The 27,155-nt window shown below is 35.7% G+C and overlaps 1 protein-coding gene across 4 annotated transcripts; it reads right to left on the reverse strand.

Moving 5' to 3' along the window:
* Positions 1-759: 759 nt before the first annotated feature.
* LOC6649598 lies at positions 760-25,756 on the reverse strand. 4 transcript variants are annotated; one of them, XR_002724332.2, is made up of 8 exons: positions 25,627-25,756; positions 11,988-12,862; positions 8,990-9,142; positions 6,497-6,637; positions 6,313-6,427; positions 5,750-5,937; positions 3,213-3,664; positions 2,328-2,385 (listed from the first exon to the last, which is right to left on the reverse strand). XR_002724332.2 is itself a non-coding variant. In XM_023179667.2 (7 exons), exons 2-7 carry the CDS (start codon positions 12,760-12,762, stop codon positions 2,126-2,128), a joined length of 1,632 nt encoding a protein of 543 aa, XP_023035435.2. In that variant the 5' UTR covers positions 12,763-12,862; positions 25,627-25,755; the 3' UTR covers positions 760-2,125. The 4 variants fall into 4 exon arrangements, 2 of the variants coding, with proteins under 2 accessions (XP_023035435.2, XP_023035434.2); XR_002724331.2 differs by having other exon boundaries at positions 5,741-5,937; XM_023179667.2 differs by lacking the exon at positions 3,213-3,664 and having other exon boundaries at positions 760-2,385; positions 25,627-25,755.
* Positions 25,757-27,155: the final 1,399 nt, after the last annotated feature.

Below are 27,155 nucleotides of genomic sequence, written 5' to 3' on the forward strand. Positions count from 1 at the left end.
GTTTAATCCTTAAAGTTGTAAATTATTTTCGTTTTTCTGTTTTTGATTTATATTTAACATTAGTTTAGTGCGATTAATAGTATTTCCATCCTGGTTTTTTTTTTCCTTTCTCTTCTATGGTTTTTTTTGTTTTGTTTTGGGGGAATTCTTTTTGAGTGTAAATATTAAAGAAAAGCATATACTATATCTTTATGTAATGTATATATGAATGTGTATATAGTTTCTCTTATTTAAAATTCGCTTAAAGTCTGCCTTCAACATATGTTTGTTTGTTTTTTTTTTTTTGGTTTTTGTTTTAAATAGAAAAATCATGTTTGTAGGTTTTTATAGGTTGATTTGGTTTTTTCTTCTTATGTGCTTAGCAAAAATTACCAAAAAATTTTTGCAGCAAAAATCGGTTACAAGCCCAAAAGGAAAACAAACAAAACGGATTTAATCCCTGAAATCCTTCCCCAAATTTCAGAATTTAAATCTGTTTTAGTTTTTTTCTTTGCCTGTCCAAAATTTTTGCCGACGATGATGTCCTAGAAATAAGATTGTTTGTTTGCGATTTAAGAAAAAATTCGATGCTTCGATAATAAAATTGTTTCACTTTAAAGTTAACCCTAAATGGTAATTGTTAGACTAGGCACACACACACACGCACACAGAGAAGTGCATGTGTGTATGTGTGTGTATATATAATATATGTATAGTTTTTATCAAGCATTTTTTTGTTTGTTTGTTTGTTGTCATTATCATTTTGTATTTATTGTTAGTAAATATGTTTAAAGTTCCTTTTTGTTTTGTTTTTTTTGTTTATTTTTCGGTATTCTCACAGTTAAGCTTCTTTGATTGAGCACAAAAGCAAATGAGAGAGAGAGTTCTATTTTCTTGTTGTTGGTGTAATGTTGGGGTTGGGTTGGGGGGGGGAGTGGGTGGTAGGGGAGGGGGGTAGATTGAAAACTAAAAACCTTATCATAGTCTAATCTGAATGTGTGTGTGGTTTTTGAAAATCGAAACTCTATATTGGACAAATTCAAGAATCTTCCCCTATTCTCGACTAGCCCAATATAGAGTTTCGATCTAGAATTCGGAAAAATCAATATTGCATTTTCTTTGGAAGTCAATTTCGATTCTCGATTTACGGCACTTGAGTGTGCGTTTTGCTAGTTTAATTTTAGTTAGAGTTAGTTTAAGTTTAGTTTAGTTTAAGCTTAGTTTGTTCTTCGAAAATATACATTGGTTTTTTGTGTTTTTCTTCTTCTATACTTTCTTGATGATTTGAAAACAAAAATTGAAATAAAAACTTGCGTGCTTCGCTTTGAAACGCATATTTTGATTATAAAATATGGTCCCGAGGTTGTTAAATTTTCTTTTTGTTTTTTTGGTTTTTTGTATCGTTTATCATCAATTATTTGTAGTATTCATCCATATTTGCCAAGGGGGGTTTTTTTGAGAATTTAGCAGCAATTAGAGGCGTGGCCAGTTTGGTTTCGTTTAGATAAGGCGTGGTCAGCAAATGTTGCTAAGTTTTGTTTTTTTCTTTTGGCAATGATTTGCATCTTCTAATTGTAAGTTAAGTATTAACAATGGAGTTACTAAAAAATTGAGATCATGCCCCATATATGTAGGTATATATCTACTATATATATATATCTCATTTTTGTCTATGCGTAGGGTTAAAGCATTGAACCCAAAGCTTTGTTATCTTTTGTTGAATATAACTATGTAAAAATTATTAAAGTTATCTATAGTTTTTTTTTGTCATTCTTTTTTTTGGTTCGAAATTAAAGAGTAGTATGAATTTGTTATGCAAGGTTTTTTTCAAACATTTTTTTTTCTTTGTTACGTTTACGGTGTAGTCCAGTACATTTGCTCGCTATATAATTTTATGTAGTATGTACTATATATAGTATATATATTATATGTGTGTAAGTGTTTTCTTTGAAAGGGGTAATTAATTAGCATATTGGGTATTGGGTTAAAAAAGTTCCATTAATTGCAAAAAATTGTCATTTCCAAAAATGTTGTGTATGTGAATTATGGACAGCCCTCTAAAAAGGCAGCCAGAATTCTATATAATTTAATTGTTTTTCTTTGTCGTTTGTTGTTGTTGTTAATAACTCTCTTTGTTGTAATTGCCTTATTTCTGTCCCGGCTCAATGATCTCCACGGTGACACTCTCGGCCACAGGATTTGTTGTTATGTTTGTAATCAAAGTTTGCTCCTGCGGCGACTGCGGCTGCTGCTGCTGTTGATGATGATGGTGACGATGCGAAGATGATCCATGACGCTCATGATGAGTAGCTGCCACCTTGCCAGGTGCCACGGAATTGCTGCGATTGGAACGCACTGAGGTGGCCGATGCATTGCTGGCACTGCCATGCGATTCCGAATGAGAACCTGAGAACATAGAGGGGGGGGACATGATTCATTATTGAGGGAAGATAACGAGTGGGACTGCTAAGGATAACCCTGAAGGGCAGTTATCCATTGCAAAGGGAAAACAACGATGACCACACTAAATTAAGTACTTAAAGGACTAAAGTCTTAGTTGTAAGACGAAACAGAAACATTATAAAAATGCCGTGCTAAAGGAAGCAACTAAAAGCGGAAACTGAAATTAAAACAATGAATGTGTTGTTCACCCCACTGAAATGAGAGTGAAACCCTTTAATCAGCGAGGTGAAATGAGACTTTTAGTAGTTTTTGGGTGTCTACACGTAGCTTGTGTTGGGTGAATAGTTTCGGGTGTCTGTGTGTGTATGTGTGGAGAGAGATTACATAGTAGGTAGTTAGTTAATAGTTAGAAGGAGTTACACAGAGTTTAGAGTTTAGTTTAACCAAATTCTCAATTTTAACTACTACAACAATAACAACGACAACGACAGGTATGTATGGCGGTTCAAGGGATGTGAAATTGAGATATTTCATCCCCCCCCCTTAAGTATGCAATGTGAAAGAAATAAAGGACTTTTGCAATGTCCTGATGAAGCAAAAATTGTTTTTATAGACAAGAAAGTTTTATATATATCTATATTGCATACGTTAAGGGGCTGCAAATGTCTCCATTTCATATCCGTTGATCCATCTTTGTTGTGTATAGAGTATGCAAGTCACTACAAACTGCGGGCACTTGATCTACCAAGAGGACATTCAACAGAATCGAGCAACTACTATTTGTTATATACTTGTGTATATATGTATATATAGGGAACACACGCGCCTACCTCTTCCACCCTGATATGGATGTTTCTTTCTTTCTCTGATACGTTTCTCTCTGTGTTTTTGGTTTCGTTTTCGTTTTGTTGTGATTTTCTGAGTTTTGTGGTCTAAAACTTATTTGCTCTAGTCATGCCACAGGCTGGCGCCGCCCCCGGCGATGATATGTAGGTGGTTGTTACCGTTGCCGTTGCCGATGCCGCCGGCGTTGGCGATGCTTGGGGCGTGATTGAGGCTGATTGGGTACAGCAGGCAGCATTCGTTGTGATGACGTTGGCATTAGCGGGACTAGGAATCGCCGCTGCTGTCGTTGTTGTTGGCACATAGGGCAGAAAATGACTATGGGTATGGGTGTGCTGGGTGGCGGCGCTTGGATGCTCCAGTAGGCGTGAACAGGTGGACACATCGCTGACGCGTGAATCACTTGAGCGTGTATTACTCTTCGATCGTATCATACGTCCTTTAATTATATGTTTTGTGGGTTTTTTTGGGGGGGGGGGCGGGTTAAGTGGAGAAGTGGCAAAATAATTCATTTAATAATTCGTTTAACAGAGAGATACACACACACACACGCATACAGATACACGCGCTCTAACTAACGGTGAAGAACAAAATTAATAAGTAAATCAAAATTAAACTTAATTTCATATACCTACAATTATCGACAGGGCTTAACAACAACAACAACACAATTGGCACTAAATTAAATGGTTCTTAAAATGTCAATCAATTTGATTGAGCCCCAAGAAAGTGTATTTAGTCTTTAGCACTTTTCATTGTTGATATTGATTACGCTTATGTACACTCATGATGAAAATAATAGGTACATCCCTAAAAATTTAACTTTTTGGACTTTAGATTAGCACAACTTTTTGTCTACTGCATTGATCACCAAAATTTAAATGCACCTTTCTTTTTTGAACATTTGTTTATAAAAATACATTAATTTTGTAGAGATAAATACATTTATTTAAGAGTTACAACAAAAAATATGAAATTGTAGAATTTCGTGCTTGATGAAAATAATAGGTACACTTCAATTGACTAAGTTATATTTAATTTTTTTTCATTAAAAAAATTAATCACTAAAAATTTATTTTTGGTTCTTTATTTGATTAATATCCAATCTATCCACCCTTATTTTACCATTACTTTGTCCATCCGGTTGGGGATAAAAAAGTTGTGCTAATCTAAAGTCCAAAAAGTTCAATTTTTAGGGGTGTACCTATTATTTTCATCATGAGTGTATGTAAGTACGTCCCAGCAGCAATTTGTACGGGAAGGCCTTAACTTTTGCTTAGACAGCCACATATCCGGCTATTAGACACTCTACACAAAATTAGTTAAAGGACTCAGAAGATTTTTACTTAATTGAAACTAAGCCCAGTTGTTGTTTACAATATCCTTGCAAGAACAAAACAATATTTTAGTCCAGAATATAAAAGTAAAACCTATTTTCTATGTAGATTACTCGAAAGCAGTTGTTTTTTTCTACAAAACAAATCAGTGATATTATTGAAAATATTCAAAGGGTTCTTTATTACATTTAGCTTTAAAAACTTCAAAATTTTTTCTTCTAGACACGGTTCTATGATTTATTCTCAAAAAAGAATGCAAGTTTAAAAGATTCTAAATGTAATTCTACAAATTTTCTTTGAATTTTGAAAATACGACATTTTAAAATTTAAATTAGTCAATATTAAACGAAACGAATCCTTAAAATCAACAAATAAGATTCTTAACTAAGTTACTAAAATAGAGGTATAGTAAAATAGATGAATACTCTTTCAGATGCTAAACATTGAATAAAATATTAGTTATAACACTTTTAAAATACTGCCTAGTTATTATGGTTTAACTAATTGATTAGGTTAGCTTGACTTAACTAGTTCAGTTCAATAAGCAAAGGCAAAATCCTTAAATCCTTAAATATTGTCCCTAAAAAATGGGTTAAATGTTTCCTTTCTAGTATCGAAGTGCTTGTACTTTAGCTAATTTATATTATAACAAAATATTTGAAATTTCAAAGTGTATGATTAACTATTTCAAAGTCCAATGACTTGTTAAATGGTCTTATTAAAGCGTCACACAAACATTTCGTTTCTATAAATATCAGAAAAAAAAAAAGGCGGAAATTCCACAATTTAGCATTTTGCACAATCACGCACAAAAATTCTTGTTAAATGGAGTTAGTTAAGTAGTTTTAGTTTTATTTAATTTATTTGTTGCTGTGATTTTGTTAGTTTTTAGTGATTGACTGATCGATTGATTGATTGATTGATTGATTGACTGACTGACTGACTGATTGAGTTAGTATCTTTATTTTTTCATTGCTGCGAAAAAGAAAGTTTTGAGCAAACGCAAAGAAAGTAAAGTAAAGTAAACGAAACGAAAAAGAAGAGAAAGTAAACGAAAGAGAAATTAAAGCAAAATATAGAAGCACTTGTATTCAATGAGAACATGGAGACCAGGAGAGAGAAGCCATTCCGACAGACGGATGGGCAAACAAATGAATCGACGTATATGGAATACAAACCTGTCTTACCTAGCGACGGATTCGGTGAATGGGGTCGCAGTGAGGCCATGCTGGGCTGACGGGATGGGGCACGTACCGACATCCGGGAACCGCGACGTTCCTGGCCATGGAGCAGTTTACTATCCCGTAACAGGGAGACATTCATTAGCCGTGGATTGGGCGTATTGAAGATGGTGCGATTCTCACGCCAACGAGCTCTGCAATGACGACGGCATAGAAAATTAGTTTTTGAACCCTTCGTCCTTGATGACAATAACATTCTTAATGATGACGTGTGCCACAAGCTAGGCGTGGATGATAAAAAGGACGATGATGATGATGATAGGATGAACAATAATGAGTGGGCGTGGCTGCTCTTAATGGCAATTAATGCAAAAATTCTGTTTATTAGACTAAAATTAATGAAGTCCTATTAGAGCAACAGCCTCTTGACCCAGTTATGCCACAAAGCAAAATGAATTGATGCCCAAGGAGGTCAAATGAACGAAAGGGAACTGGTTGGTGGTTGGTGGTTCGTGGTTGGTGTGGAGAGTGCGTGGGTGAATGGAATGTTTGCTTTGCAATTTACTCACTGGCTAAACAATCGCAGGACGACACAAATAATAATAAACATCAATGCCATTCCTACCAGCACACCAATCATGGCCGGATCAATATAGGTCTCGGGTCCACGCTTATCCTGGCGCCCTGCGAAAGCAAACACAACCAAAGATGGTCGTCAAATAGTAAGTACTAAGTAAGTAGTCAATAACCAACCTTTGCATTCCACAGATCCATCCTTGCCCCAAATGGGCGACATCTCGAACCGGCAAATGCAACGTCCGTCGCGGCATTCCGTCTGAAAGTACTTGACCTCGCATTGTTCGTTAAAGAAACAGGACTCGTTGACGGCGGCCTCTGCAATATACACACACACATAAAGAAAAAGGGATACGAATGATTTTCTGTTGACAGGTTTCCTGTCAGCTCCAGTCCCATCACCATGATTCATACAATCAACAAAACACTTTCATTCCCAGATCATGCAAAGTGTCTATATACATATATACAAAAGTATTCTTTTATTGTCTAGCACGTTTGCAAGTTGATTTAATGCCCCCCTCGCTTGCTTATCCAGATATAGCGGGTGTAAATTTGTTGATGGGGGCCAGGAGGACGGGCCCGGACTAAAGTGAGACTGGCGCTATCGTTTTGGTTTGTCCATCATCAATATGCTGGGCGGCGGTTTGTGTTGACGGGGCTGACAAATATTTTGATAGAGCAACCAGAAGTGAAGGGTGATGAATGGCCACCACTTTGAATCGCATGTCTCGGATAATGGACACTGGATTATTATTATTATTGGGTCTTGACAGGAGAACTGTAGAAGATTGATACCACCAAATAGAATCCTACATATCTAGATATATAAATTGTTGCTTTCTGGAACATTAGCGCTAAATGGCATTGAGTAATTTACGTAACCAAATGGCACAATACTTATCTAAATAACATTGCCAATTGCCAAAGAATTGAATACAATTTTCAACTAGAATTTGCTGCAGAAGGAACAATTACTGAAATATGCTAGAAATTCTAGAAATTCTAAACTAGAAACTAGAAATTCTAGAAGTCCTGTGACTTTAAATCGCTGAATAATTCTCGAATTTTAACTTGAGTTTCTCAATTAAAGTATGTAGTTGGTGTTCTTAGTAATATGGCATCAAACTAAGGCAAACTTTCTACGGAAAAGTGATATCTAAAATCTGATAGAGCCAACTTATTTTAACACTCCGTTTGGCATATATTTTTATACATTAATTCTTCATTTTATAGGCACTTAACATGACCAACTACTTCTAGGGGAAATTACACGTTAAGCTAAAAAAATTTATTTATTTATTTATTTATACTGTGATTGGGCAGTGATTGTAAATTAAAGCCAATCTTCTTATTAGCTATAGCTACTAGGCCTTAAGCTAAAAAAATATTTCAAAAGAAGGAGTTAATTCCACAAAATGTACCTCTTTGTATTTATAACCTCTTATATTTAACTTTTTTGCCTCAAAATATTAACTCAAATCTTGCATTAAATCTGGTTTAAGGTCTCTTCAGAAGAAGATTATTTCAAATGTGAAACCAAAATGTGAGCAGGTTGGTCTTTATAACTAATTCAAGAACCACTACATTCTATCATTAGCAGATTTTGCTAAATTACTCCAGAATTCTGGTCACCTTTTTGCGCTGCCTTTAAAGATACTTAGAGGCGTCTTAAATATAAATTTCAAGGAGGTCGTAATCTAAACCAATCAAAATATTAGCTAAGAACTATAAAATTAATAATTATCTAATTGATTTTCTGCAATTTAAACTCCTTACTTTCTAAATACAGTCGAGTCTTGATAATTCGAAATGTCAAGGGAACAGAATTTTTTACGAATTACAGAGGTTTACTTGATTTACCTGGTTTTCAAAGTGACGAAGTTTTTTCAAGTTTCATACAAAATATTGAGGTTTTTGACTTACAGGGGTACGAATTATCGAGACTCAACTGTAATGTCTTTAAGGCCCAAATCAAAGCCTTTTCTTGCTCTAAAGTCAAGTCTAAAAATATAGTCAAAACCTAATCAATTTTCGATTTGCTGCCCAAAATGGGATTGATCATGCTATATAAATAGCCCTGTCTAAAGCATCACAATGGACAATGAATGACTTGCTTTATTTCTATTGATTTTGTTGTGTTGAGTTATAATTAGTTACCATATCATATATGTACATATGTATTGGTACCTATCAGTCCATAAATGCCAAAAAATACCAAGACAACACAATCATAAATATGACAAAATCCAAATAATTCGCAATTCTGTTTTAGTTTTTCTTTTCCTTCTTTTTTTCAGTGAGGAATAATTTCACAATTTGATTTTAATTTACAACGTTGTCGGGGGAATATCCATTATAATTATGTCAAATATGCATTAGTTGCATTTTGCGGTGATGCCTGCCAAGCTGATTTCTATTTTTTTTTTTTTGCGTTCTTTCTATTTTAATTTACAGAAATTGTTGCCGCGACCTTCGCCCCCCTCCACCCCACCCCTCGCCCATTCTGTAGTTAAAGACTTGGCCTAGAGGGTATTTGTTTTGTGACTTTTTTTTCTTTGCTTTTTAATGAAAACTTGGCAAAGTGACAGCAATGGCGCAAACCACAGAGAGATATACATACAGATAGAAAGACAGAAGTGGAGGGGTTTGGGTTAGGGGCTTGCTTACCTTTGCCACATTTATCAAAGTGATTGGTGACGGGCAGATCTTCGGTGCATTGGCAAGATTTCTTTTTGGGATCACATATTGAGCCAGGAAAGCCGCATTCCAATGTGTTGTCACATTTGTCACCATACTTCTTCTGACCGCGACTGGCGTAGTCTGGGAATAGAAAGGAAGAAATGTATGTAGAATGATGTTACCAACTTTTACTAATCCCAGGTGTAAGAAAAACTTTTGCATATATCAATAAATAAAGCCAAAAACAGAAGAAGAAGGAGAAAGTCAGCTCAAACACACAGAGGGAAACCAAGAAAACTTTTTTTTTCTGTTTTTGGCGAAAATCTCCCAAAACGACTTAGTAAAAGATTAAAATGTAAATTCTTTAGCCGCATCTTAATCTTTTCGTTCACAAGGTGACTGTTGGTGTAGGTGTATGAGTGCGTGTGTGTGTGTGTGTGTGTCCTCGTGTGTGTATGATACTCTTGAGACCATATAAACCGGAAGCCAACTTGGGTTCTTTCATTAAGTTTGAATGAAATGAAAACAACAACAAAAAAAAAACACATGCCTATGCTTGGGCACATCTTAATTATACTCTTGGGAGCAACTCCAGGCCGGGATTGCCAACTGCGAACCTTCAACCTGAGACCTGCGACCTGCGACCAACAATGTGTGGTAAAAATCTCAACGCCCTGGCAAGGGTTAACGGCGCAGCATATTTATGTAAATAGACATATGTTTCTATGTACGTATGTATGTGTGACTTGGCAGTTGCTTCACTAATTTTGTTTGATATTCCACCATAATTACTAGAGAGAACCACGACGGATGCACGCCCATCTGACATTTAAGCCAACGGAAGCGAAAGGACCAAACAAAATGGTTGCTCATGCACAAAAGGGTGCGCCATTTTCTAGATGCCTCGTTGCCTTTCCTCTCCTCTCCTCTTCACCCTAGGGTTCGTGTGGCTGAAGTGTTTCTGGCGGGGGCAAGTGCAAGATGTGGGTAATACTCGAGTCTATTTGCTTGTGGTTTAGTTTATTTTTAAATGCAGCCACTGGTCTATGAATAGAGCCAACAGAATACTAAAAAAGGCAAGAAATAAAACCTAAAATAAAAATCTACATATGTTTAGTAGATACCATCTAAAAGCAAAAATAGCATATAATTCCAGTAATTACTAAAACAAAGGCCAATATAAGTTTGTCTGGGGGCATTACTGTAATGTATGTCTAAGCTAATCCACCCTAAATACCCTACAGATACGCTTAAAACCATAAAATAAAAAATAGAAAAAAAAACGAAGGGGCGACATTCAGCCGAAGCAGATTTCCATCCGCTTTTTTCCTAACTTTTGTGCACACAGTTTATTTGGTTTCCGTGGCCAAAGGGCGTTGCTGTGAAGTGTTGACAGAGTGGCTAACGCCAGAGCCTGCGGTTATGACCTTCCATCCATACTCTCTCTCTTAAGAATCAAAAGGAAACTGATTCCGCCCCGTCTAAAAAAGGAACCCTTTTCAAAAAGAGATTAGCAAATTGCCCGTGTGGGCAGCTCATATTTTTCATAACTCAGCATCAAATCAAACTACTTACACAGATGGCCATATATAAATTGTAAATGTCAGAAAAGTTGATGACTGGTCATTAAATAAAACGAAAATTGCAACAGCACCCACAATTTATAATTAACAAAAACTAGGCTAAGCCATTAAACAACAAAAGAGAACAAACGGCCATCCTCTCCCCCGCCCCTCTCATCAACAGCTAGAACTAGCTTAAATAGGTATGAGAGTGGAAAACTTTTTTGCACATTTAGGTTAACAAGGCCAAAAACACAGAAGACTAGTGCATACATTGAAATCTCGCTCTCTCTCTCTCTCTCTCTCTCTCTCTCTCTCTATCTCTATCTCTCTCTCTCTATCTCTCTCTCTCTCTCTCTCTCTCTCTCTCTCTCTATGGGAAACCACTTCTGTTGACGACACGAAATAATAAACAAAACTCACTCTAGTTGAGGTTTGCAAGGACTAAACAATAGAATTTTCGAAAAACAATGCACAAATAGTCTCTTAAATCCTTAGAAATAAAATTGACAATCATTGGAAATTACATATGCAACTATTTTCTGTAGAAAACACAAACAACTTACAAAATAACATGAATTGAAAATACTTTTACACTAACTGAGACTTTTGTTATTGTGATAGCATTTGCAATAAAATATTATTCTTCAAATTTTTAAAAGTGTTGAATTTTCATAAAATTTTGATATTTCTAGATGCTTGCAAAATGAAAGAAAATCATAGAATTCGACCATTACCTACCTTCCAAAAATTACTTTTTAGATTTCAAATATTTATTTCTTAAACTTTCTGTTGCATACTTTTAGGCAAAAACTTTTCACTTTTACATTTATAACTTTGACTTTGAGTTAAACTTAAAGTATAGAATATTTACTGAAAGACTGTCATATATAGGTTCTGATATATATACGTTAGGTTTTCTATGTCAATAAATTAGAAATCTCAAAGGAAAAGATAAAGACTTTAAACGGTAAACTTAATCGTTGCTGATAAGAGAATTTGTCGGCTCTGCATATAAAACCATATTTTTGTTTGCTTTTACGTATTAATGACAACGATGCGAAACATTTGAAAACTTTAAACCTTATTCTTTTCTATAAAATGTAATTTACTACCAATAATATCAAAGTAAGAGTATACAATAGTCTTTTTACGAATGCATTTAACATCAACTCGGCAAATAGAAAACAAACAAAGAAATAAAAAGCTGACATTAAATTGTGCAGATAGAAAGAGGTTGAAAAGGCTTTAGCACTATGTGCAGTTTGTTGTAAAATTCAAACAAAATAAATAGATTGCATTGCTTCCGGCAATGACGTCATGTGGCCGTCATTATGCCACCAGGGGCATATGGTTAATTGTTATCCAGGCAAAAGCAACGGATAGGAATTCTCTTATCTATATGGAGCATGATGAAAACTTACCAAATTCTGGTGTTGTTGTCTCCGGTCCCGCACTGAAGGCATTAACGGCAAAGAAGTTGTCGCCGTCATCGCCGAGAGTCAACGGCGGCAGCAGCGCAATAACGGAAATCAGGCTCAGGACGAACGTGCTGAGGCGTCGCTCCCAGTGGTTGCCATCAGGCAAACCAAATTTTGCCCTATGTCTGCGTCCATGCTCGCGCCCACGCCCACGCCCACGCCCCCCCACTTGCTTGTTCCCGGTAAGGGCGGCCATTAGCATTAACGATTGCTGGGCACGAATTTTAAGGGACGCGAGAAGGGCGCGTTTTACGTTGTCGCAACAGAAAGAAATGACGCGCCAATTTGTTGGGGCTCCTTCTACTCCGTCTCCGTCTCCTACTTCTTCTCCTACCACTTTTGCTTCTACAGCTGGGGCTGCTACACGTGTTGTTGTTTCAGCTCTTGTTGCTGTTGTTGTTGTTGAGACACCCTTATTTTGGTTGGTATTACTTATGCACGCCCAGGGGCAATTGTTGCTGTTGTTCTGGTACTTGCTGTTGTCGCAGCTGTTGTTGTTGTTGTTGTTGATGTTGTTGTTGGTCAAACACTCAGCATCTGAAATTGAGGCTGTGGCCGATGCTTCGTCGTCTTCATCAGCTTGTTGCTGTTGCTTTTGCTCACATTTTTCACGCGTCTCTCGACGATATTGGGCAACACCAATGAAGCGTCGGCCCTTTAACGTGCCAAAGGCAGCTCCGTAACGGGGCCGGGGCTCTAAAGCCCCATCTAATCTCATATTATTTGATCGTCGTCGTGCTCCTCATCCATGCTGCTTCCGAGAGTATTATATTTCGTCTGATTTTCCCTGCATTCACACTAAAAGCACATTTACAGATCTGTAAGGAAGAAAGAGAGAGAGAGAGACAGCAAGTGTCATAATCAGAAATGGGTTAATAAAACAAAAAACCAAAAAGAACAACAAAAAAATCGAAAATCTAAGCTAATCACTTTGCAAGCGAGTGTGAAATTAGAAACCGACATGGAAACAATTTCCGAAAGTGCCAAATGGAAAATGGAAAATCGAAAACTGAAACCAAAGTGTCATAGTTATCCCCACACACACACACACAGACGCCAGGGACGACAGTAAGACAGAGTGTCCTGGCAGGACATTGACTGGCAGCAATTTCTGTGGGTTGACTGTCTGGACATGGCTATGACAGTTAATTGGATTAAACGCACCCAAGTCACATGAGTCTTAGAAGGCAACAAAGAGTAACCAAAAATAAACAAAAACCAAACCAAAAAAGAAATTGATTAAGAATTTTCTTTGTTTATTGTTCTTTTCTTCCTTTTTATTTTCAATGAATTTTTACTGCCACAGAGTTTTGATTTAGCGCTTTAATTTTAACTATGCTTTATGTCCTCCCCAACACATACAGTCAGTCGATTTATGCCGTGTCACAATCACTCGCCTGTTCCTGCCACATGGGGCGAACCGAGGCCGATAAATAAATCATGAATTTGAACATGCAACGCATGTTGTTGCAGTAACAACAGTTTTTTTTTGTTGGTCTTTCTTTTTGCTGTTGTTGTTGTTTGACCAATGATTAGAAACATTGAATGTTTCAACATTGCTGCATGCCACATTTAAAGTACATATATGCCACATTCCAAAGCTGAAGCGACACAAATTGTTCAAAATTATTAGAATGCTCCTGGACAAGGGAAATTTCTTAATTGGTTTTGAATTCTCAAGGCTCTCGGACTATTTTAAATGTAAAACTACAAATATTTTCACCTAAAACTATAATTATGGTTATATATTGAACAAAATTATCTAGAATTTAACGGTCAATGTGTCAGCAGTTTGCACTAACTTGGCATGTAAATATTAGAGTTTATTCTAAGCCTCCTAAGTACAAGTCACAATTAAGAATAAACTTTAATACAGAAATATTTCGCTCAATTACAATATCAGATCTGTTCTCTTTTCGAATAGTTCAAGGCAAAATGATCCTTTTATTCATAATGATTTAAAAGTTAAAAGCGTTTGTGTTTTTATACCCTTGCAAAAAGGGTATATTAATTTTGGTCAGAAGTGTGCAACGCATAGAAGGAAGCATCTCCGACCATATAAAGTGTATATATTCATGATCAGCATGACGAGACGAGTTCATATAGCCATGTCCGTCCGTCCGCCCGTCCGTCCGTCTGTCCGTCCGTCTGGATCAACGCAAACTCCTCCTAGACCGTTGGAGCTACAGAGCTGAAATTTTGCATGTAGGCTTGTATATAATGCAGGCGTTGTATATCTCGGATTCAGCCGGATCGGATCACTATATCATATAGCTCCCATACAAACCGCAAAGTCACGAACAGTGACTTTTCTCAATATCTTCGTTATTTTTTGAGCTATTGTCGTGAAATTTAATATTGCTGAGTTTGTTATACATATAAACGACTATGCCAAATTTGATCAAGATCGGGTGACTATATCATATACCTCCCATAGGAACGATCGGTCGAAAACAGCGACTTTGATCAATATCTTCGTTATTTCCTATGCATAGATTGTTGGCCGTTCTTTCGCAAACATTAGACTTTTCAGATAAAACGTTTTTCCACTTTGATGGCTATAAGTAAGGAAAAAGTTACCAAAAAAGTTGCAAGGGTATACAAATTTAGACGCGGTCGAAGTTAGCCCCGGCCCTCTGGTTTTAAATGAGTTAGTTCACAGAATTTACCAGGATCATTATTAAATAGCTGTGGACTTATTTTTCGTCAACTTGGAAATAGCTTTTAAATAAATAAGATTCTTAAGCAGAAAAGTAATTTTAAAACCAATTCAATACATAAAGTCTTATTGGTAATCAGAAAGTATTTCAAAAGCATTTCAATTAAATTATTTCGGAAACCCGATTAAATTGATTGCATTCTGATTGCTGTCATATATAACTTTCACACTCAATTTGCTTGTTACCTGCCATAAATAATACTTGTAAATTCAAAAATTTATGTTTAGCTTTGTTTTTAACATATTTAAGAATTTAAGTTAAAACTGTTACTGAATAACTTTTAATTTTACTAACAAAAACTTACAAAATTTAAAACCAAATAATTTTAAATCAACAGCGGAAAACGAAACTAGCTCTGAATTCGTCAAAATCAAGCAAAAACAACAAAATGACGGGTAAATAGTGTTCGTAAATATTTGAATAATTAATGACCAGCTAAATATCCTGCTAAACTTTTTAGCATACTTTTGGGAGCTGCACTAAACTAAATTAGCCAATTTTAAATTTAACAAAATGTCCATAGTTTTTGTTGTTGGTTTTTAGTTAAAAATAGAGACAAGAGACGGAGCTTTAAATGTTTGGATTCTCATTGATAAGTTAGGCATTATATTTTAAATTCCATGCCAGACTTTAGACTCTCTTCAACACTGAAACAGTGAAAATCCGCATATAATTTATGCTGCTGCTGTCGCATTACATACGATATAACGAATTTACAGTTTATATCCCATACGTATTCATACTATTAGCCATATTCATATGGATTTGGGGCAAGAAGGCAGCTCGTAAATACATGAGGCACGCACCGAAATACTTGCCATGCCATTGCGGTTACGCAGTGAAGCGTGAATGAGGAAATATACCCATACATACATACATATGTACATATGTGTGAATGTATAGAAGAAAATTGTTTTTGGATTTCGCTTTTCATAAATCTATGTGTGATGTGTTGTGGAGAGATGCTAAAGAAAGGCAGCTAGTGGGTGTGTGTTTTTGTGTGGGTAGTGTAATAAATAAAAATGCGTATACGCAATGTTGGCACAAGTATGAATATGAATTCTATGATGCTGCCCTATGTTGGCATATGCACAGTTTCACAGCAAAAACCCATCACAATGATGAACACCATCAAGCGAGAGTGAGATAAATGCCAGTGACAACCAAAAACAAGGAAATTACAACCACAATAACAACGGATGTTGGGAGACACACACGACAGACAGTGAATATCAAGTATATATATAAATATTTAAATGAAATTGTTAGCAATTAATGGCATACTGCTCAATGGTTTTGAAGGTTTCGTGATTATATTGATATTTGCTTAAAGAAATATCAACTATTCATCATGATGAGTTTGTACTGTAGCAGACCCTAACCAAATCCCATCCCACCTTTCCTAGATGATGGCTAATTAACATGACGTAGACATGGACAATGAGAAATAAAAATAAAAAGGGCAGAAAGCAGGAAAAAAGAACCAGCTGAACACCTGCCCAGGTACAGGTTTAGACATTTGGAGGCAATAAATACTTATCAGGCCCAGAGTCTATTGTTTTAGCATAAGCCTCAAGGACGCGTCTGAGCTGAGGCCAGGAGGTTGGAGGATGATGAGGAGAAGAAGGCTTTTATGGGTATAAAAATAAAACTACATTCAGACGCAAAGAGCCAATTGAGAAATTCGTGCAATAAATTCAGCAAACAATGGCAAAAGGCACACATATGTGTGCATGTGTACACGGTACACTGTACCATGTGTGTGTGTGTGTGTATGCGTGTGTACATATTGTGTGTGTGTAAATGTATGTGTGTTTACAGTAGACAAACAATAAGGCAAACAGAGCAAGAGCGAGAGCAAACAAAGCGAACCCAAGTGAGCTCTTGGAGACGCCGCCAAAACGCACTCGCACTTTGGCTTAGAGCCATTCAGATAGTATCTCTACTATGTATGTAGATTCTCATGTCTGTGTGTGTCTGTGTGTGTGTGTGCTAAAATTTTATTGATTGCTGATGTGTACAATCTGTATGCAAAATCTAACTGCATACCAAAGCCAAATGCATTTCATTCGCATATTTTAACGAGCCACTCAATTTAGGCATTCCACCAACAAAGCCTCAGAATCTGCTCTCTAGTCTGTCCTTATTGTATTATGGAGACACCCCGTTTGTTTCCTTCCTATATCGTATACATATATCTGTGTTATTGCTGCAATAATTATTGCTCGAAGGCCAAACGAAGCGCACAAAATTTATATGCGTAGAGCAAATTGCTTGGCATTCGACAAACCCCATTCTTATCCGGTCTAACGAGAACAAAGCCAAAAGACCAAGACAGATGATAGACAAATGACTTAAATGGGGTCATCTCTTCTCTCCACCCCACCCCATCCCACCCCACCACTTAAGTACCATCACACGCCTAAAACCACCGCCCACTGCCAATCAAAATGGTCGCCATGTCGGACATTTAATAGGCCAACATCTATGTCAATAAACTAATAGAATATGCTCATTTAGATTCAATACACTGCCAATGGACACTATATCTTTTAATCCTCTGCTTGAGCCTTAGTCCAGTCATGGGAAAAACAAGCCAACACTTAAATTCTCTTTCAGCTGATAAGACTTTAACGTTAAAGCTACAATAACTTTCGTAAGGGCATCAAAATGCGGTCAATTTTTCATAATATGTCCAGAATTCAATTTGCGATGATTTTTAAGTTTATTTTGTTCAACCAACAATGGAAATCATTCCAACAAAAGGACTCAACTCTGGCAATGGTAATCAATTTCCATTCTGTCTACAATTAAATTGCAGTGAATGAAAAAGTGCAGTGAATTGAACATAATTGCATTGATAATCGCTCAATTGAATGCATTTAGATGCAATTTATTTTCTGTCATTTTAATGTCTAAATTAAATTGAAAATAAAATGTGTTGTTTGCACTATAAATGAATAATTTCAATAAGCCTTTAATTGCCATTTACATGTAATTGTTCAAAGATATTATCAAAACGATTAAACATATACCAATAACTGATAGATTAACAGGAATCGTATAGTCATTTGCCTGCAGATTCTTAAAATTGTGTAAGAAATGAAATTCCATTTCAACTGAATACACATAAAGAATGCACTTACTTTTAATGCTTAAAAAAAAATCATTTGGCTTATGAAATAATCTAACATTGAGATGAAATATTTATAACTCCCCTCGCAGTGATTTTTTTTTGTTGGCTGGCAAATTTCATTTTACCAATTATATACACTGTTCACAGCGGACACTTTTTAGCAATTAGATTACCTTGTAAATTAAATTGTATGTGTTTTGTTTTGTTTTGCCCCCACGATAATATTAAATAACATTTTTCTGGAAATTCACCTGAAATCTGTGTCGTTTGTCGTACGAATTTACTGCCAATTATATAGGTCGTGAAATGGAATGGGGAACGGAGGGTGATGAATAAAACGCATTTAGCTTTTACTTAGCGTATTCATGATGAAATGAAATTACGTTTTAGTTTCATATTTCACAAGGGGGGAGGAAAGAGGCCAAGAGAGGTATTAAAACTCAATTATATGTGGCATGTTGTCAAATGGGCCATGGTGACTCCAAAAAGTATGCAACAGAAAAAAACCAAAAAACAAAAAAAAATTTTTTGCCTCATTATGAATTAATTTAGCCTCACATTTCACTTGTTGTTGTTGTTGTTGTTGTTGTTGCTGGGGGAAATACCCCCGACTAGGCCAACAATTAGTGTGCCATATTATGAATTATGTTTATAAGGCATAACCCTCCACCAAAAAAAAGGAACTCTGGGTTCCAGCACAAGTTCAATTTGTGTCGTGCTTAACTTTATTTTTATACATATATCTCGCATATGTACATACATATATATTACTTTGTTGGATTTTTTTGCCTTTCCGTCGGTTGCCATGTTGCCATGAGAAGCAATAAATAAAAATGGCGAAAAATGCGAAATACAATAAAGTATTGCCAGAGCAAGTAAACAAAACTGAACCAAACCAAACGAAGCGACGGCAACTCAGACGGAAATGGCGTGAGTTGTACACGTTGTAGGCGTTGCTAAAGGTTCTGCTTCAGTTTCAGCTCTGCTCCATACAAAACGCACACGAAACATGGCGTGGCAAGGAACGGTCGGTCAGTCGGTCTTCCCATTCCATTTGAGGCCAGAGAGAGCCGCAGGCAATTAGACCCCAGCGTCAAGGAAAAGTGGCTTAAAACTTTGTATGTCTGCAATAAGATTTGCAGCTCGTCTTAACCTGGCCATATTCAGTGTTATTTTATCGTCATCATGCACTTTCGTTTCCTTTTTCAGCATAGCCCCATTGTCATTGCCATTCGATTCGATACGCCATGGCAAATGGCAAATGTTAACCTTTTCGCCATGTGACACATCATAAATATAATAAACAAATGAGAATATTTATTTGCTTATATCATTTTATGGACACCATGTGCAACAGAATAGAAAATATTCCACCATATTAATGCCCCCTTTTTGGAATTTTTTGGAATGCACGCAACGAGGCGTTTCGTGTCAACCGCAATTGACTCCTTTTTGGATATGTCCACAAGTGACACATTGGATTGGCAAGGTAATATCTATGATTCATCAATTTTCACTTCAAACTACCTTAAATAGAAATTCGATTTGAACAAAAGATTCTATTCTACTGGTTTTTGAGGCAATTTAAAGACAATTTCCTATAGAATGAAGCTCAATCCATTAAATACCATTTGCGGTGTGCACATGCAATACAAAATGCCATCAACAATGCATTTACATTGCACTTTGCCAATGTAAGAAGTTTGTGGGGGGTCTTAGCTTGGCTTTGGCTATAAATGTTACAAGTCAAATATAAAGGAAGGAAAAAGGAAGGAAAAAAGGAAGGAAGGAAACCAGGCAGGCCAAGTAGAAGAATAATGAAAACCAAGAATCGACTACTTGATGCCCAGTAAGAAGGCGATAAGAAGAGAAAAGGATTATGTAAATGGTCTCACAAAAGAAATGTTGACTTTACAAATATATATATATGTATATATTGATTTGTAAATAACCCACAAAATCACACCAGACGAAATTCTTGGAAACTCTTTAATGGATTGCGTGCTTCTAAATGTGTGGGAACTACCGAGGAAGAAAAAAGAACGAAAAAAAAAGATTATTTATAGATTAAGTCAAAAATTCCATTTCTTTTTTGGTTTTTGTGGGGCATGCCCTTAACACACAGCTTATATCCACATTCCCTAAACCCATTTCTCAGCAAAAACCCATATGGCGGATGTGAACTACGGATGTGACTGCGCTTTGGTGGCGGCACTTTGCAAAATCGCATAAAACTGCTGCAATATTTAAAAGTGGAACATGGACAAGCATGAGTGTGTATGAGTGTGTATGGGTGTGTGATGGTGTCTATAATACCAACAATTTTCACACATTCGAATTGCCATGACCCACTCTAGACCACCCATACCTGACTCTTAGCCATACGCTAATGCGCTTGGCCGTTAATCCATATAAAGTGCCGCCTAAACCGAAAGTGTGTGCCAATGTCGAGCTTCCTGTCGAGCGGCTAAGCGACAACACTTTGTCATTTTAATTGCACATAAAAGACACGCATATATATATGTGTATATTGTGCATAGATACATACATAGATAGATTGGATTCTATCTAAACAACGTACCAAATTTATATATAAGAATGGGAGATAGTGAAGCATATGCATTAGCCATGACATGGTTAATGTGCCAACTGTTTGTATTGTTAGCTTTAATATTCAACACGTGCAACCTGGTGGCTACATAATGAGAACTTACTCCTACCTTCCTACTGGTCTCTAATTTGTATGTGTGTGTCATCAGCATTGGAGTGTAACAGACATCAGCCCCTAGAGATGGTCACTTATGTATACACACCCCACCAGACAAACATAGATAGTTGGCTTGGCCGACCTTAAGCTACTTATAGAACGCAATTTACAAACTTAGACTCACCTCAGCCAAATGAATTAGAGCAATTAAGTAAACCGCGCCCAAAGGGCGCTCTGTGACAACGTTGACAGTCTAAGACTTACAGACATGCCAAAAGTAACTACTTATTATACCAAAAATTACGTATACGCAGAGTTGGCATTAGGCTAGGTTTGCTCATCATCACTAACGACTTAGAGAATGCATTTTGGGGCTGAGTTTATTATTTAAATTACACTCAATTGAATTTATTAAGTCTACTATGGATTGTTAGGTTTAAATATCTCAGGAATCAATTTATTTAATTGCTTCTGTTGGTTGGGGCAATTAAAGTTCTTATTCAAGATTAAAGTTTTGGCATCTTTCATCTCAGCATGGATTGTATTTTTGGAATTCTTCAAAAATAATGGATGAATATCCATTTTAATATTTGTAATTCCAAAAGAGATAATAATATGGCAAGTTATAGTTAATTTCGAGTGTATAATTTCATATTGGGTTGATTGTCAATAAATTTAAAAGAATAGTATTATTTATATGGCTTTGAATTTGTAGGGGATTCCAAGATGATTAACAATGGAATAATGATATACTTTATACAAGTAATTGAGCATAAAGTAAGTATTATAAAAAGTATGAAATCTTTTCCACTGCCTAACAAAGTTGTTAAGAAATGGATAAAAATGACAAAATAAGACTGATTTCCAGTTGATCCTCAAAATTTAAGCATTTATCCTGTGTCTATGAAATTTGAAATTTCAAACATTTCTTAGGATTACATAGGAATAACTTCTTAGTTGTTATTGATGATAGATTCTAATTAGTTTCTGAAGTTAATTGCTAAAAAACGGAAAGCAGGCAGAGGAAGAGTGAGTTAGAATACAAATTAGTCTATGAGAAAACCTGAGTTGGTTGATTTCATTTAAATTATTCAATTCAATTATTAACAATAATTTAGTACCTGAAACTAACTAACTACTGTTTCTTTATTTAATGTTAATTATGAAATCTTAATTATGAAAATTGTAATCTATCTACTATCCATCTTTTTCTAACATATGTAATCAGGCCCAATACATTACTATTTTACTTAATTCTATTTAAAATAAATAATAATAGATGATTTAACTTTAAAATTTATACACTTAATATTTATATGCGTAGACTATATTTTCCTGCCATTTGCATTTATTTGCCACCGAAAAAAATTATTTATTGACTACCAACTGATGCTCTTGGGGATTATGTTGTGAAATTTTCAGATAAATGCTTCGATTAAATATGCTTTGGGAGCAAAAGGATTGAAATGGCAACAAGATGAACCACAGGGCAATTGAGCCGGCGGCGGGTAGCCAAGCAATTTATCTTGGCTGGCCTATAAAATAACAAAAAAAAAAAAAGAAAAAATGGGAGAATCATTATTATAGTCATGTACATGGCAATGGGGCGTTACGGCAATCAACGCCAAGAGCCAAGATGTTGAGTAAATAAGCGTACAATTTCAATTTTCAACAGCACACACACACACACAGAGAGCTCACACACACAAACACACACACTTGAGTCAAGATACATTTAAATGCATATTTTAATAGTCATAAAAATGGCACGCCTCTTGAGCCACCAAAATGCCATTGGGCATACTTAAAGGCCTCAGATATAAGTATATATATATGTATATACTATATATACCACATATATGTATATATATAGATACATGGAGCTAAAGACAAGGCCAAAGGCGCCAGTAAAAACAAGAGAATCCATACAAGAAAGTAATATAAATTATAAACGCAAACTGCGCGACAAGGATTTCTTTGTGCTTTATTTTATTTTATTTTATTTTTTTTTTGGTATTTGGATTTTGCCATGCAATTGTGTAGGACAAAATCGAAGCATAAATGGCAAATTGAGCACATGGCACATGGCGGAAGGTCAAGGGTCATGCCGGCGTGGCATCAGCATGTCGAAATTGACTGCAACACTTGACAGAGTCGAATAGAATATATTATGAATATATATATACCATCACATTGGTAATATATTTTTAGGCTAAATTCGATTTGATGACGTTCCCCTACATCATCACTCCCACTCCCACTCCCAAAAAAAAACATTTCCTTGAGTCCCATAGTTTGAATCTGCTGCAAGTTGCAGCAGATTGCCGTGCAGAGTCAGTAAGCGTAGTAAATCTGAAGAGAGACAGAGAGAGAGATAGAGAAAGAGAGAGGACGAGAAACGAGTAGCTAAACTGCAACTAGGCGGCAGCTGCCGCAAAGTCTATACTCCACGAAATCGATCCAAAAAAAAAAAAACAGAACACAAAAAGGATGGCTTGAGTACGTATAACTTCACCCCACTGTGCATGTGACTGTATGTGTGTGTGTGCGCGTGTGTGTGTGCGAGTGTTTGGTAGTGGAGGCCAACGAGGCCTATGCCACGCGATGTGATTGTGAATGCGAAAATGTGACGACGCTGGCAAAAGGCAAAGTCAGACCCAGGCACTAGCAAAGGCAAAGGCAAAGGCAGAGGCACAGGCACAGGCTCTCGGGCTCTGTGCTAGGATGACGTAGTCCTCCAAGCTAAATGTGTTAGTGTGCCTTGCATAAACACACACACACACACACACACACACACACATACTCAAAGGGAGGGCAAGACGGCATTAAATGGTTGGTTGGTTCGTTGGTTGGTTGGTTGCTTGTTGTTGTCGTTTCTTTTTTTTATTATATTTCTTTTTCTCCCCTCATATTGAGGTCGCCAGCCATTTCATACTTTAAAGGCGCCATTTAGTTGTGAGTGCGCTGAATTATTAAAAGCAAGTCAGTTCATTATATTCAATGTATGCAAAATGTGGCAAAAAGGTAACCTTAACTTACACTCCCCCCTGCCTACTGCCTTTCGCCTCCTCACTCAGTCAGACTCATTTCCACATTTTCCACTTTTGCCACATTCACATTCAGAGCAAATGTTGTCAATTTTTGGTTGCCCCTAAAAGTATGCAAGCTGCCACCGCCGCCGCCAAATGCTCATCATAATCATATGCTTCCACACTTGCACATATGTAGGATATGTACGATATGTACATATATTGGTAGTTGTATTGTCAGACTGCGCAAAAAAATTGAGAAGTCTTGTTCGTTTTCTTTTTTTTTTTTGTTGTATTTGCCCACCTTGTTGTTGTTGTATTTGTACAGGTGTACAGAAGTGCGGATATGTGGTCTTTGGCACAACAGTGGCTTAGTCACAAAAAACGAGGGGGGCGCCAAAGCAGGAAAGTTGACTTAAACTTAATTAAAGAGGCTTTAAAACTGAAGTGTTAACTAAAGTTTACTATAAACTATATGGGAATTTCCACAGTCTTGTCTAGTTGGACTTAAAAACTTATAGTTCAGGCAGAAAACACTTTGAAAATAAACTTTCTCTTTAAAGAATACTATTGTAGTAGCAAAATCCATAAGAGTATATGTATATCGAGTTATTTAAATGGTTTATTATTCTAGTATTTCGATTGCATTCGAATTTTAATTAATCTATTTCTAATATTTAATTACCTATATCATTCTCGATTGGAAATTTCAAATATTGCCAACTAGTTTGTCGTCTAATAACCATTTGATATTCTTTATTGTTGTTATGGCTTCTTTTACAAATCTTTAAAATGCCTTTAAAATTTATTCAATATCATTCATTCATGTTCCTTTACATTTTCCGTAAAAAAAAATACCTCCAAATGTATCTAATAAATATCTAAATCGCTTGTAGCAATTCTCAGTCGTTTCTCTCTTTAATAAACATTACTTATAATATTTTTATGGAATCATTTGCCTTGCACACAATATCCTAATGAAAATACTTAAACTTTTACATCACTTAGAATAAATTTAAGGGCCAAAACTTTTAATTTAACTAATAGTTGTAACCAAACAAAGTTTTCTACTTTATTGAGCAATGATTTTAAATGGTCAAACCATTATAATATAAAGTATTCCAGCAACATCTTATTAACGCTTCAAGTTTTCTTTTATCACAAGAAATTCTCATTGTGTAGTCATAAATATTCAAAATGGTCTAATTTATCCCCTATGAATAAGTTAAAAATACTTATCATATTTTTCCAATTCGAGTGGCAAATTTTACTCCCAAGAGTTGAGAACTCGAGTTAAATTTGATCGAATCAATTCACAGTCAATCTAGACTGGGGATCCCCCCAAAGGAAAATATTCAAGTACGTGACTGACAACTACTACAAGAATACAAGTTGAAGAATGTAAGTGTGTGTGTGTGTGGGTGTGTTTATTGGGTGGGGAGGGTGGAGGTGTGTGCGTATTAACCCCTTGCCGGTGTGTGTGCGGTTTCTAGTTTTCTTTTTTATAAGTCACGTGAGAATTTCCTTTATTATTATTTGGTTTTGCTATCTAGCTAGTACATATATATCACGTATACGTATATCGAGCGAAATATTTTATTTTTTGCATTGATTTTCTTTTTTATTGCCTTCTTTTCAATGGCTGGCACTTTATTTATTACTTTAATTGTTTTACACTCTTAAACAAAGTTAAATGTTTGTTTATTTCTTTAACAGTAAAAAGTTTTTGTTTGTGGAAATTTTTCCTCAATTTTTCTTTGTTTTCCCTTTTGGCTTTTTGTTTGTGTTTGCACTTTTTGTGTGTTATTTTTTTTTTGCATTGGTGTTTTTTATTTTTGCATGTTGCTCGGTTGCACAAAGAACGAATGGAGTTTATGGTCCTTCATTCACTCGCACACAAAGAGGTTCACACACACACAAAGGTCCACTCTCACACACACACACACACTAAGTCACTTATAGAAGCGCATTAAATCTACAAATTGCTTACAATTTCTTTCGTTGACTCTTAACTCTGGTCTAGTTGTTGTTGTTGTTCTTGTTGTTATTGTTTTTTTTTGCTTCCTTTATCCTTAATTTTTAAACTTTTCTTTCAGCTTGAGACTCGACCACGCGCTTCAACGTCGAACAGCGTTCTGAGCGTTTGGCAGTTACTTGGCCAAATTGGTGAACCCGACAACGATGAAACGGCATCCACAACTTATTCATCAACATGAATTCCATGCGAATGTCCGCTCACAGGACATGCGCAAAGGAAGAGCGGCGACCCTGCAGGTGACACACTTTTCCTTTCCTTTCCCTCTTTTTTCTTTTCCTTTTTTTTGCTTTTGTTGTTGTTGTTGTTTTTTGTGATTTTCGTTTCCCGCGCCAACCGAACCATCGATGTAGTGGATTTTCCCTGCATAGGCTACAAAGTGTACTATTTACATGCCACATTCAACGGTTGAGCGTTGAAATTTGCTTTTCTCTTTCTTATTTTCGGTTTGCTGTTTCTTGTTTTCTTTACTTTTTTTTCCCATTACCTTCTTGTTTTACTCAATTTCGCATGCATTGCCTAAACATGGCAAGAGGAGGTGGCCGAAAAGGTGAAGGAGCAGCAGGAGCTGGAGATTGAGGTTGGTAGGTTTAAGAGGCAACAGGACTCAGGACTGGGTGTGATGTGGCGCAAATGTCATTTTCTATGCTCGAACATTTAAGGGAAGCTGCCCAGGGAGTTGAAAATTCGCATTTGCCGCATTTATAATACATGAGTCAGAGTTTTTGCATTTTGTTTGCTTTAGTTTTCAACTTTTTATTTACAAATTTTGTTGATTTTTTTCCTTCTGTTTTTGGGTTAACTGACCTTTTCCAAGTTGAGCTCATTTAGTTTGAGACTTAATTCAAATACTCTAAGTAAATGAAATAACTTAACGAAATTGTTGAGTAATTTTTTCTAGATTTAAGAGAAAGAAATTGCCCTAATATAGAGAAAAATTTTAAAAATAATAGTCTAAGACTTAATTAAATTTAAATTCATATTCACAACAGCAAAAGAATTTGTCAAAAGATTTCAAATCGTTCCAAAAATTACAAATTTACGTACTCTTAAAATTAAAAATTCCAAATTTTTTATGCATTTCTTAGAAACATTTTTGGTCAAACTTCTTAAGCTTTTTCAATCCGGACTTTGGGTAATTTTTAATGCATTTTATCAAAATTGAAAATGCCAACAAAACATTGAAATCTTAGAATGAAAGATTTTAGGACAAAGTGGAAACAAAATAATGATCTTAATTAAACCAAAAAGTTGGTCAAAAACTACTTTAACAAAATTAAGGAGCAAAAGAAGAACTTTAATCTTAATAGAAAAGCTAATTTTTGTTTGTGTAAGAAAAATATTTTTATAGCAATTATACAAATTTATGAGTTGTATAATCTCAACGACATAGAAAAACTAATAAAATCCATGGTAAGAGCATAAAAAAACACAAACACTTACAAACTAATTGTAAGTAGTTTAGCATTTTTGTTTTGATTATT

Source organism: Drosophila willistoni, chromosome 3R, assembly GCF_018902025.1.
Source record: "Drosophila willistoni isolate 14030-0811.24 chromosome 3R, UCI_dwil_1.1, whole genome shotgun sequence".
In the NCBI taxonomy this organism is placed as follows: domain Eukaryota; kingdom Metazoa; phylum Arthropoda; class Insecta; order Diptera; family Drosophilidae; genus Drosophila; species Drosophila willistoni.

What these genes read in the sequence shown, in the direction of transcription:
- LOC6649598 (XM_023179666.2), bottom strand. Translation starts at nt 12,762, where the DNA reads ATGAGATTAGATGGGGCTTTAGAGCCCCGGCCCCGTTACGGAGCTGCC. An exon ending in GACAACAACACCAGAATTTG is followed by an intron (nt 9,143 to 11,987) that starts GTAAGTTTTCAT and finishes TTCTATTCCCAG; the next exon opens with ACTACGCCAGTCGCGGTCAG. An exon ending in GTCCTGCGATTGTTTAGCCA is followed by an intron (nt 5,938 to 6,312) that starts GTGAGTAAATTG and finishes TCGTCATTGCAG; the next exon opens with AGCTCGTTGGCGTGAGAATC.